Consider the following 13,770-nt stretch of genomic DNA (forward strand, 5'->3'; position numbering starts at 1 on the left):
GGGGTGGCAGAGGAATTGTTATCCCCGTTTGTTAGCTGGAGGGGCTGAGGCTGGGAGGGAAGTGGCCCGAAACGTGGTAGAAACAGCCAATCACGCTGTGCTCTGGGACTGGAACTCCCTCCTTTTCTAGGTCCGTCCTCTTGCTTTTGGTCCACCCTGACTGAGGAGTGAGGGAGGCCTGTGTCTCCAGCTGTCCCACTGACCCCTGCTGAGGGCTCTCATCACAGCTGCCAGTAATGTCCTCTGCTTGGAGTTAAATTTATTCCCTCCTTACCTGCCTTTCTTGGAAAATCCCATGTTTCATCTAGATGTGTTTTCCAGGCACTTAATGATTCCTTTTACCCTTTTGTAAACATTTCCAAATTTTCCACATTTCTTCTGTGTTTTTAAGTCCTAAATGCATGCAGCGTGGAATAGAACACAGCTTCTGAACAAGCCTGATTTTACCTGTGGGAGAAGGCAGTTACCGGCCAGATACGATTTGCAGGGGAGTGCCCCCTTGCTACCACAAGACCAAAATTCCAGCCCTGAAAACTCATTCCTGTGTAGCATTCTAACCCACCTCAGGTATCACCTTCAAGGTTTTGCCACACTGCGTCCTGTTGTTCTGTGTCCTATGCAGTGGTCCCATAAATTGACTGACTTTTTACTTAAATTTACGGAAAACAGAAGCTTCATATTTCTTCTGTAAATGGATATCCAGCATCATTTATCATAAACAGAAGGTCTTCAGAGAAATATAGATACAATCTCTTAAAATGAAGAGACTCTTCCTTCTATTACCTGTGTATGGCCGGTGATATCAAGGCATCATCCCTTATCAGAAGGTTGTGGAGCTGCTGTGCTCTCGCAGGTCATTAAGGTAGGACAGCAGATTGCTTTGCAAATCATTGGGAAAGGGGGGCTGTCCCTTTTGGGAGGAGAGGCTTTATAGGTCAGGACCGATCATGGAGAATGATAGAAAGATTGATTCAAAGTCCTCGCTGCCCTGGAACACAGCAGGGCAGCCCACGGTGGGTGGCATCCTGCAATAGAATGACCTGCAGTGAACCATTTGGGTGAAGGGATAGGGTCGAGGGAAGAAAGAGAGAAACTCCCTCCTGAAAAAAGAGAGGGAAAGCCCTGCAGGCAGGTCTACTTCATAGTTCTGTTTAGTGAAGCTTAGTATCGAGAATAACAGGATTATGTAGCTGTCATTTAATTTATTCATGGGGTGCGTGATGGGATCAACATTATAGTCACAACCCAGTTGTGCAGAGACAGAACTGAAGTCAAAGTACCTGGGTCCTCTGTCTGCTGGCATGTTGGCAGTGGCAGCCGTTGTGCAGGTGGGGTGGGGTGGGAGGTTAAATCTTGCAAAGTGAAAGTGATTCGGTCACTTCAGATGTAAAACTTGGTCTCTCAAGGGGGATCAGAATATGCCACCCCAAAAAATGTCACTTTAACTTAAGAATTACTTTGAACTGAAGGCAGTTGAAAAACAGCAGACCCAGGAGGAGCTCTCTGACCTCCTCTATCTGCCTGAAATCAGGGCATAAATTACCCTTTTAAAGGTGACATAAATTTACATTTGTAAAGGTATCCCTTTTTCTTACCACTTGAGTCTGCATGACAAACCTACTAAGCCAATGTATGTACCCTGTATTTCCTCAGCACAGTCACACCATATACCACCTCTAGGGGCCCCAGACCCCCTTTCCTTTGTCTGGTCACTCTCCACAGTTTATCATCCTTTGTTAAAATGGCGTATAAGCTTCTGAGTCCAATCACGTCTTTGGGTTTTCACCAAAGTGAAAGCCCTGTGCACTGAAAAATATTAACATCAATAAACATATACCTATGGGCCTTACCCAGGAAGCCGAATACACACTGCTCTGCTGTTTCCCCCAACTTTTCTCCTGTTCTCTCAATGTGTGAACCCCACTTAGCTCCCTAATTCGGACTTTGTTTTTCATTCATTGACTTAACTGCGTGGTGAGAAATTGCCCACTCCCCCATCAGTCCTCCAAACTTTGGTTCTCACTTGAAGTCAAGCCCTTTGGAATGCAAAGCAAAACCCATTTCTCTCTCCACTACCTGGCTCTCCCAAGTCAGAAACACTTGGCTTTCAGCCTGTTGTGTCTGCTGTGAATTAGAAAACATCCATTAAGCTCTTCCTTGGTGTCCACACATGTTGACTGAATAAGTGATGCCTGACTTCCCTCCCTCTCCTCGGGTTGTCATTAAGGCTTTTGAAGAAAACGCTTCATTATTAGTAATAAACATTGTGCTTAGTTTTACTGAAATCTACTGTTTGCAGACCACTTAGAATTAATTATAAGTCTAAGGGCTTTTGAAATCTGTTTGCAAGGTTCTATCTGTAGTAAAATTTAGATGCTTTAACAAACATAAAAGGATGTTACGGAGAATATGACCAGGAATTATCACGTTTCCAGTGAAACCGCTTTCGCTTCTGCAGGGGAGGAAGGAGGTCTAAGGAGCTGTGTGATGCTGGGTTCCTTCCTTCAGCTCTTTTGCCATCATACATGCTTGACGAGTATTCCACACACTGCGTGAGGTTTGCAATATGGAAACAGACCGACTTAGTGCCACGGACTTTAATGGGGCTCTTTTCAATGAGGTCACCGCATATTTCACTCTCATTTTGTGTTCATGCAGAAACATGCAAATATGCACTTGAATAAGTACGTTAGGTCAGGGTGAAGTCTCTCACTGTATCTTCTTGGGCTGTAATCTCCTCCTCTCAGATTTGCCAAGACTAACAAAATCAGTTGTCTGTGTTTTCAAGAGAATCTTCTAAAGCTACACACTGTAGCACGATCCTTAGTGTGATTTTCTCACCTTTGGAACGGGAGAAGCATTTTGTTGTGTTTTCCAAGATGCTTCAAACACTGGGTGAAAAGTTAGGATTTGAGAACTTTGGCAAGGGTGTGAGGGCAGGTGCTTTGGCCTGGTATGCCTTTTAGGAGACTTGAAGTTTGCTGGCACCAAAGTCCTCTTGGTGGAAGCAGAGATGTATATTCTAGCATAAGTGTGTCCATAAATTCTGCACAGGTCATTGCCACATCATTGCAGAAGTCCTAGGCTAGAGCTAAGGCAGTGGCATAATCAGTGTGATGAAGGGCACGTGCTGGTGGGAAAACATCTTCAACAGGTGCCCCTCACTCTGTGACCTCATCCATGACCTCGTGACCTGGTCCATGGCTTCTAGGACTGGAGAAAGATGTGCCGAAAATATGTAGTAATATCTGCAGAGGAAATAGCTTAGTGGTTAAGGATGCAGGTTTTGGAATCCAACTGCCTGGCCTCAAATTCTAGCTCTGCCTATTCACACCCACACCACAGGCTATAACTGAAATATTGGGGTAATCTTATCATTTGCACTGATAGCAAACCATTTATAAGGTGGGTATCTCCACAAAGACAGATGTCTGAGGTCTACTGTTACTACAGAGCTATTTTCAGTTACTTCCTACATTAGCACCATTTTAGTATAAGGGACCCAAGGTATTCTTTTTGTTTATTTTTTGTTTTTTTCCTGACATTAAAAAAATTTTTTTTCTTGTCATATTCTTTTTTAAAATAACTTTTATTGGAGTATAGTTGATTTACAATATGTTAGTTTCAGGTGTACAGCAAAGTGAATCAGTTATACATATATCCACTTTTTTTTTTTTTTAAGATTCTTTTCCCGTATAGGCCATTACAGAGTATTGAGTAGAATTCCCTGTGCTCTACGGCAGGTTCTTATAAGGTATTCTTAATAAATCTACTGTCAGGTGGTTTGTCTTTTTTTTTTTTTGCCTTCAGTTTTATCTGATCATTCCCTGGTGCTGGCCTTGCAGTTAATTTGGCTTCAGTTTTTATACAACGTGGGCTCAAACAACCCATAAGGATTATCATTCAACATCGGTAAAATTTCCTTCCACCTATGCTGCTCCATTCATGATGCCCTTGGATTCATGTTTCTAATTGTTCTATTGCTTGTTCTGGTCTCCTCAGATCCACTAGGAGACCCAGACAACCACCCTTGACTTACTTCACCATGCAGAGTGATGTTTTTCATTTGCATAGTAATTCTATGCGTAGAGTTCGTAGCGTAGAGATTCTTGGTGCCATTCCAAACAAACTGGGAAGGGTTTTCTTCTTCATAAACTCACTTCTTGTCCTAATCCTGATGGTCATACCACACAGTGGTGCTTGGGAGGATGAGTCTGTGTGCCTCAGTTTCCTTATCTATAAAACAAGAATAATAATTGTACCTCCGAATTAGGTTGTCGTTAAGATAAATTACATAAACATGTAAAAGTCATAGACTAAATCCTGGCCCTATTACTGTTGCTTCTGTTACTCTCATTGTCACTATTACTCTATTATTTTTATGTAATCTGTTTCTGACTACCAGCCACCCTGTGTCTTAGTTCCAGCTGTTATAGCAGAATACCATAGACTGGGTGCCTTCAACAACAAACATTGATGTCTCACAGTTCTGCAGGCTGGAAGTTCAAGGTCAGGGTGCCAGAATGGTCAAGTCCTGGTGAAGGCAGTATTCCTGGGCTTATAGACAGATGGGCATCTTTTCATTATATCTGCACATGGTGGAGAGAGAGGGCTAACTCTCTTCCTTTTCTTATTGGGACAGTAATCCCATCATGGGGGGTGGGGGGCCGGTTCCATCCTTATGGCCTAATTATGCCCAAAGACCCCACCTCCTAATTCCATCCTATTAGGGGCTTGGGTTTCACTCTATGAGTTTGGAGAACACACAATCATGGAATTCCTAACACCGTGTATCTTGGGCAACTTGTGGCTTTGGCAGCTGAGCTATTCCCTTTTCCTTCTGGGAGAGGAAAAAAAGGGGGACAGAGCACTTGAGGTGATCCCTCCTTGCTTCCTCTGTACCCCATCCCCCAATCCAAAGTGTAACACACTCTTTCTAGGCTTAGGAAGAAGACAGAGTCTGTGTCATAAGGAAATATGGTTCAGTACATATATTCAGCACTACAGGCTTTATTAGATGCCATATACCTGTCAGAAAAATCATTAGCAAGATCCTTACCCTGTTTTATGTGGAGACACATTGCATAGGGATGTTTGCTAAACCATAGCTTCCTGAAGCATACAACTTAGCCTGCCTTCAGAAAAGAACATTCTTTAGTGTTATGTTACATTTTCTAGCAGAAAATTACAAGGAATACTGAGAAAAATCTAGTTTGAATGGATAGGACTTAATGAGAATCTGATTTTTTTTCTTTAATGCATTATTAATTTTATAAGCTAGAGGCACAGTAAGTCAATACTGGGTGTATTAAACAAAGTGTTTTTCTTTTAAAGATATTCTGGAGTGTGTACAATAATATTCCTCCTGTGACTAGCCTGCCTTTGAGATGTAGTTATCATTTAATGAGAGGAGAGAGACGACCACTTTGGTAAGTGTCTTCTGTATAGTTTGAGATTAAGGTGGGAGGGAAATGGTTGTGAACGTAACAAAATAACTTCATGCCAAATTGGAATGCCAAAGTAATTTTCTCCTGGTGGCGTTGCAGAGTCATTTTAGCCATGATTTAATTTTGAAGTAGACCCCTTCCCTCTACCCCATTCCCCGTGTGCTCCAGAGTGATGACCAGGTGTCTCAGCCTCTGCCCATGGAGGACCCCATTGCAGTCTCACAATACATAGGTCCTCATTAGCTCGCTGCAGGTGCCATGCAGGTCTTTGTATGGGGGTGTGGCATCATTTGCGTTTCTTCTTTCACTTGTTCAGTGATGACCTGGACAGTGGAGTGAAAAAGCTTATAGGCTGGAGGGGAGATGAGGGAACAGATGCGGTACCCACATCTATTATATGAACAAAGATTATATAACCTCAGACATACCTCATGTGGACCACATAGAAAGTATATGATACCGATCATGGCCCAGGGTCAAAGGGAAGGTGTCTTTCTTCTTTAATAGCTGGAGTAGTGTTGAGGGTGGAGGACAGTAAGCCAGTTTGCCTAGGCTGGAGTCCCAGTTAGTAGTAAATCCTTGCATCATGTCCCTCAACTGATCTAAGCCATTTACTGATTAATAAAATGGGAATATATCTTAGCTCTTTGGTAGCAAATGGTAGAAACGTAAACTGAGCCAAAAAGAAAAAAAGGAATCTTTTGGCCTCTGTAACTAAACAGTCTACCGGGAGGGCTGATTTTGGGCAGATCTGGGTGCTCAATTCTTATTAGGAATCTGACACTCTCCGTCAGACTTGCTTTGCTTTTCTCTGCCTTGTTTTAATTTTCAGGCAGGTTCTCCCGTTTGTGGTGACAAAATGGCTTTTATAAGCTCCAGTCTTAAGCCCTACAAGTTTGTCAATGTCAGCATTCACCAGCTCCAATAAAATGCCAGGGCAGGCTCTCATCGGCCCAGTGTGGGTTGCCTTTCCATCCCTGGCCAATCATAAAGACTAGGAAGCAAACCTGGGTCATAAGCCCACCTTTCAAGCTAGGATATGGAATCAGCCATATCAGAAAGGGTCTGGCATAAGAGTAGGGGACAAGTAGCTCCTTAAAGGGAAATTGGGGTGCTCTTGCCAGAAGAGGGAGCAGTTACTACACAGGGAAACAGCAGATGTCCTCTACCGGGGCTGAGTCCCCCATTAGTCTTATGACACAAGATTGAAATGCGAATCAGATGAGGCGATGTCAGGAACATGACATTGAAATGTAAAGGCCTTCACACATGTGAAGCACTTGTATTAGTTTGTCCCCCCCGGGTGGTCTAGGGAACCTCTCATCACCACCTCCTTGCGGATGAGAACCTGGTGCCCCATCACCTTCCCTACCCTTTTGGCTCCTGAATCCCACTTTCTTCCCTCCCCATCTCCATCCCCTTCCTTTTTCTTTCATCTGCTTCTGTTTCCAGTAAAACGAACCGGGGAGAGTTTATTGCAGAATGCCCCATTGTTTTTTGTTTTTAATGTCATCCATTGTTAAACTAGATGTATGTAGCGCTACTTAATCCATGAGTGTAACTGTGAACATTGGTCTTTGATCCAGGGAAGAGGAGAGTAATGCAAAGGGTGGCGTATGGAAGATGAAAGTTCCCAAGGACAGCACGGTAGGTTTGTTCTCATCCTTTTCTAGAAGCTAAGTTCGGGGTTGTTGACTGCTTATGATGAACCTCTTGTGCGTTTTAGACAGTCCGCCTGGTAGACTCAGAACGGGACTGGGGGTGAGAGATTCTATTCTGACCTTGGTGGTTTTCTGCCTTACACTGTCACCTTGAAAATATATTGTGAGTCTCTGTAGAAATGCTGTAATAGTGTGACTGTATCTTACAGTTCTGAACAGCGACATGCCTATAAACTTGACAGAAAAGCTGATTAGGGCTGTCACGTCCTCCACAGCCGTAACCGACATGTGGAAGTGGGTTTACGTTGTGAGAAGCAGGATCCTTCCCAGCAAAGGCTCGTCGCTTCCCCACCGGGGCGACAAGCACTTCTGAGAATGACCGTGGCGCAGAGAGCGGGGATGCGTGGGAGGCCTTGAATCTCACCGCTCTTTGGGGTTTCATGCGAGGCTGTGTCCAGTCTCCCTCTGGGGTTGATGAAACCCTGGTTGATGGCACGGCCTGCTCAGGTGCTGGTTGGCAGTGGTCAAGCCTCAGAAACCTGGGTTTCCCAGGAGTGGGCTGTAGTTCATTGTACTGACTGAAAAGAGCATTCAAGTCTATTCTTAAGCCGCCTTTGAAGATGGATGAAAGGACACATGCTGCCCAGTCTCACCTTTTCATGGTTTCTTGCATGTGGATGAGCTCAAAGGACTGAAACATCTCCAGGGACCCATAGGCTTGACCTTGCATCGTTTCCCGATAAGCACAAACCTAAAGACATGACCCAGTTTGTTTGTTAAAGGTGCAAACTATCGTTAAGATGCGTAGCTACGAGATTTGGCTAGTATTTGGCATATATAATTTTTAAAACGTCAGGGGAGCAAACAGAAAACCAAGCAAGGCCTGTGAAGCTCTTCCTGCCCCCCTAAAAGGAGAGAAAGCTGGTTTGAATTTCCATAAGAACACGTTTCCCTTGCCATGTTCTTTATTTACTTGCAGTAGACATTGACTTCTGGTAGAAACAATCATGATGTCAGCGTTGGCTGAAAGGTAGCTGAAAGACAAGTTTGTCCTCCCTCCTTGTCAGCTCACTTGACCACATTCAGTCGCAAATAATAACGCTTTCACATCTGCACAAGTGTCCTCATCCCAAGCGGCTCAGCCCTCTCTTTGTTGCTGGCCAGTGGGAATCCAGTGGGTCAACCTCCTCGGAATTCACAGCAGGAGAGGGAACGTCCCCTTCCCCTAACTTGCTCTCAACACTCATCTTTGTTCCTAATAGCGTAAGAGACTGCAGACGAGACAGATAAAAAACAGAAGGGATGGTTTCTAGGTGGGAGACAGGTAGACCAGACGGAGGGTCTAGGAAAGAGAAAAAACCCTCCTTGAGAGTGAAAAGTCATGCTGGTTAACTGCTGTGGTCTTGGTTAAAAATTCAACGAGGCTGCTTTGAGCTCATTAGAACTTGATAATACATACTCTTATCATAGTTAATATATAGTGGGCACCTGGTCCAGAGCAAACACGCAGCTGTTTATGGAATGGATCTTACATCTCCAGTGCTGTTGTTGCAATCACAGTACTGAGCCCGTCGAACGCAACATTTGTTGACTAATTTGATGGTCACAACAGCCCTGGGAGGTCGGTCCTATTATTATTCCCTGTTCGCTGAAGGAAACTGATGCTCAGAGAGGCTAATAGCCTGCCCAGGGTACAGCTCTAAGCTGGCTGTCAGGATTCAAACCCGGTTCTGGTGGAGTTCAGGGCCTGTGAACCATGACAAGGAAGAGATACGGAACCAAGAACTTTTCGAGGAGGAGTAACTAGAAAGAACTTGGAGGCCTCCAGTTACCTGTGCGTGGATGCTGGCTGTTGATTGGACGGCATTAGGGGATCTTGGGTAGAAGAGGCTCAAGGTTTTCTCATAGGGAAGAGGTGGAGTAGTGCGTGCACTGATTCTTCCAGGGAAATGCACATGTGCGCGCACACAACACACACACACACACACACCACAGTTCAGTCACTTAGCAGAAACAAAATACCTTCAAGTGAATGGAAATCTGCAAATCTCTGGTAGTCAGTAAACCAGAAATTTCTTTAAGTGTTCTTCACTTGTGTAACCTTGGAAGTACCTTATAAACTGCAGGAAAAGCAGGAAAGGGTTTTGAAGAGAAGGATGGTCCTAATAGCATTCACTTATAACCAGCTGATACATTTTGAATCAGTGAGAGGCAAAGAAATTGGAAAAGTGTAGGTCATTTGAATGCATTTTTCCCACGTTGTTCTCAACTTCATCAGAGGTGGCACTAGAGATTAGCTTTGTGGCTTCGGACCCCACAGTTTTGTGGACACAGAGTTTGTGACTTGGGATCCCTTGTATCTCTCTGTGCAAAGCAATGTGTAAAACAATACAAACATATGCCACCACGTGGGCGTTTACGCCTGTGATTCAGCGATGTCTGCGGGCTCCAGATACGGGCGTGGAAAGGGCGTGAGAGGTTAAAGAAAATGTGACTTGGGTAGCTCCTGAAGATAATTGTTTAAAAATGTGTATGTGTTCCTTTTCTTTGGTTTTCTTTTGTTTTGCTTTTTATTCTTTTCCCGCACCAGTCCACAGTTTGGAAAGAGTTGTTGTTAGCAACTATCGGGGAACAGTTCACAGACTGTGCCGTCGCAGGTAATGAGACCCTCAGCTCTGGCCGTCCCCGCTCGCGCGTGCTTGGCTTGTGCTTGTTCCTTGCTGAGCTTTGTTTCTGTGTGTTTGCCTTTTTTACATATTTTGGAGTTGCTTATCTTGTAACTATGAGGTTACTTAGCTTTTTCCCATGTGATCGTGGCGTTTTCATGTTATATGTGTATGTGCATATGTATATTTACATAAGTGTATATTACGTGGATATACATATGTGTATATGCCTATATGTTTTTTTGCACTTATAGCTCATCTTCATGGTATCCATGACCATCTGTCTAAAATAAATAGGCAGAAAAGAAGGAAAACTTTTTTTTTTTAATTGAAGTATAATTGACATACAGCCTTATATTTGTTCCAGAAGAAAATGAAATTTGACATTGGGCTCCTAACACCACTGGTGGTGGGTTTCCTTCATCAGTTCCAATTCTTCCAGAAGAGCCCAGTGCCTTTGTTGTCACCTGAAGTTTGTAGTTAGGTCGGCACAGTCCTTTCTGCCCCTCTCAATTCCTCGCCCCTTCGTGCTGTCCCTCTCTTGGTCCCTTCTCCTCAAAGTGAGAGATAAAGGGGAGGTGGGGATGAATCACAATTAGTGCCTGTGATCCGACAATAGGGGCTAAAATGTTAAGTCTTCAGGACTTTACTTTGAAGACTTTACTTGAAGACTCACTCTGTTCTCAAATACTGAGTGAGTTTCTGAGAGCCCTGTGAATACATTTATTTTGCTTTTTTTGTTTGTTTGTTTAATTGAAGTATAGCTGATGTACAAAACCCGTAAATTACAGGTGCACAACATAAAGAGTCACAATTTTCAAAGGTTATCCTCCATCTGTAGTCATTACAAAATATTGACTCTATTCCCCAAGCTGCACAACACATCCCCGTAGCTTATTTTATACCTAATAGTTTGTACCTGTTAATCCCTTACCCCATTTTTATGTTGCTTTGTTTTTGTCGTGAAACCACTGAAAGAGGAAAATTGAATTTCTAGTTTAAAATTTTGTTTTCTTCTTGGGTAGTTCCTTCTGAGTGCTTCTGAGGTAACATTTAGAATGACATTTTTCCTGTTCAGCTTTCAGCTACAATTTTTTTTTTTAACTATTTGGTATTGATTGATTTGCCCTCAGGCTTCTTAACTGGTTCTGTCTTTGGGAACCCTTATAGGCCTAGCCAGTGCCAAGCAGGTTTCAGATTTACCTCACTAACAGTTTCAATCATTCTACTTTTGTTTTCCTTAATTCTTACACCTCTTTTTATTCATTGAAGACAGAACCTGGGTTAAGATGAAATTGTCTTAAAAGTACAGATTCCTTCTGTTTAAATAGGGGGTAGGTAGCAACTTTACAATATGTAGTCAAAAATGCATCTTTGATGTAACTATAAACAAATAAATCCCTGGGAGAGGAAGTTTTCTGTATGAATTATTCCTGTTTCCAGAACCAGGGAAAATAGTCTAAGTAATAATAAATAGGCAGGATTGAGCAAAGAAGACCTATTGTTCTGCGGTTGACTTTGGAACGAGAGCACCATTAAGTATTAACTGTTCGCTCTTAGTTAACCCAGCTCCACCACTGCAGCAGGTCAGCTCATCTCTCTGGTCCTCACGTCCCCCATCTTCAAACAGTGGCTCCTCCTGGCTCTGACGTCTTGTGCTGCCAGTACCCTAAAATAATCAGGGTTTTTGCTGGTTGATTCTGCTTATGAATATTACACGTTTGCCGGTGGATCTCCTTTTGCATACGGGCTGCAGCCTTTTTACCATGCCCTTTCTGAATGTGCTGTGCTAGGAGGTTACACGTAGGTACCAAAAGCCAGGCCAGACTGAAATATTGACAGTTCAGCGTTTTCAGCACCCGTAAAGCTACAGTACCCTCTGACCAATAGTGTAGAAATGGGCAAAACAAAAAGACTGGAAAAGGCTGCTCTTTTCCTGAAAGGCTGAGCTAGTGTCTTCATGACTCTTCTTGAAAGTGGTAAATGCCAAAGCTTCCCTCTTCACTTGATGATTTTTTTTGTTCACATAGAATTTAACATTGAGCTGTAGCAAATATACTTTGAAGATAAACGAGAAAACAAGAAACATGTACTTATATAAGACACATTTCTTGATGGGATAATCAGTGTCTGTGGATAGCCATGATCAGGTACTGTTTACTCTTTTGGAAATTTTTGTTTAAATGTGACATGTATACAGAGAAGGACACAAACTATTATGTGTATACCTTGATACCTATTCTCAAAGTAAACAGATCCCTGTAAGTGGCACCCAGATCAAGGAACAGAATGTTACTCGCCTCCAGATTCTCTCTCCACACCCTCCCTTCCCGCAAAGGTGGCCACAAGCCCAACTTCTGACACCTTCAACTGACTTTGTCTGCTTTCAAACACTTCTATATAAGGAATTATTCAGTGTCACGTCATACACATTTAGCCAGAGTCAAATTTATTTACAAAGGAAAGAAGGGAGAGAGGGAAAAAGGGAATGAAGGAGAGAAGGGAAGGACGGAGGAAAGAGAGGAATTACTTTACCGAAGATGAACTCCTTTAGTAATTGGACAGGTCCTCATTTAAATTATATCTAAATGCTGGAACATTTTAACTTCCAGAAGACACACGGAAAAACTGATAGCAGAAATACTGAGAGGTACAGATTTATAGTAAATAAGGAAAATTAGGCAAAACATATTAACTGAAGCAAAATTTCCTAACTTTGATAATGCTCATCTTTCACGTTTTACTCGTTGATGTTGAGTGTGCAAGGGCAGAGGGGTGACCCTAGTTCAGTAAGATGCCGCAAACATGCATACCAGGAGTCAAGTCTTTACTCCTGTCATTTTGCTGCAAATTACTATACACAAAGTGGCTCCGTAGGACAGTACACAATCCTACTTACGCAGCCAGCGTTCTCGAATACCTACAGGGCAGCCCCAAATCCAGAATTTAGTTAAAAACAAAAACAAAAAACAACCTACATTAATCAAAGTAGATAAATGCTTTCCTGCCCATTTGCCGAAGTGCTCTAATGACACGGCCACACTTAGAAGATACTTACTTTATACACAGGGCCAACAGATGGTCATTGATTCTCTAGCCCACAGTTAAGATGCCCAAACCAGAAGGGGAATGGCTAGGGAGAATCAGGCAAGAGCAGGGATGATTAATAGGAAAGGAGCAGTCAAGCAAAACCACAGAAAGCAGAATGAGCAACTCAGAACACACAGTCTGGGTCCAGTTAGTGTTGGGGCCTAGAGCACTAACCACCCGAGATCTCTGAATGGTTGGCAGGAAGTCGGGAGAAATACTTGCTGTTCTTAACAAAGACAGCCAAGCATCGAGGAAAAGTTCATGTGAGTTCAGTTGGCTTTCAGAGGGCCGATCATTATGCAACTTGAAAAAGTCTCATCAAAACAGAGTAAGAAATAGTCCAAAGCTTCGGTAACATGTTAAGAAGGGTAAGTTACTTGTCTGGAAAATTTGTTTGGCCGGGACACTCTGTTTATCTAAGTCGCCGGATAAATGTGATGTGACTGCTACAGCTTTTGCCCACTAACTTGCTTTTGTCCAACGACTCCCCTTAGAAACAGTATTTATCACGGGTTCTCTCGTGCCACCTTGTCTTGATCATCTTCTCTGCACCTTACAGATAAAATGATAAGTGCTAAACAACCGACTCCAGCGGACTTGAAATTATCACTCATTTCTTTCTTCCCCCTTCCTTCCACTCAGATGACGAAGTAATAGGAGTTAGTGTCAGTGTCCGGGACCGCGAAGACGTCGTCCAAGTCTGGAATGTAAATGCCGCTGTAGTGGGGGAAGCCACCGTTTTAGAAAAGATCTATGAACTCCTGCCCCACATATCTTTTAAAGCCGTATTTTATAAACGTAAGTGCTTCATTTCCAGTTACTACTTTCTAGCTTATTCTATCATACTTTTAAAGCCAGAAACCGTGTTGCCAATGAGGTGCAGGGAGAATCGCTTGAAATTCTATA

The 13,770-nt window shown here is 43.1% G+C and overlaps 1 protein-coding gene across 1 annotated transcript in view; it reads left to right on the top strand.

Annotated features, from left to right (window-relative positions):
* The window catches only part of EIF4E3 (eukaryotic translation initiation factor 4E family member 3), a 37,948-nt gene that overhangs the window by 17,921 nt on the left and 6,257 nt on the right, over positions 1-13,770 (top strand). The window contains exons 3-6 of the mRNA XM_082346224.1: positions 5,335-5,429; positions 7,034-7,094; positions 9,699-9,765; positions 13,507-13,662. Of these exons, the coding sequence (XP_082202350.1) occupies positions 5,335-5,429; positions 7,034-7,094; positions 9,699-9,765; positions 13,507-13,662 (379 nt within the window). The remainder of the gene's footprint in view (positions 1-5,334; positions 5,430-7,033; positions 7,095-9,698; positions 9,766-13,506; positions 13,663-13,770) is intronic.

Source organism: Balaenoptera borealis, assembly GCF_965194805.1.
Source record: "Balaenoptera borealis genome assembly, chromosome: 12".
Classification (NCBI taxonomy): domain Eukaryota; kingdom Metazoa; phylum Chordata; class Mammalia; order Artiodactyla; family Balaenopteridae; genus Balaenoptera; species Balaenoptera borealis.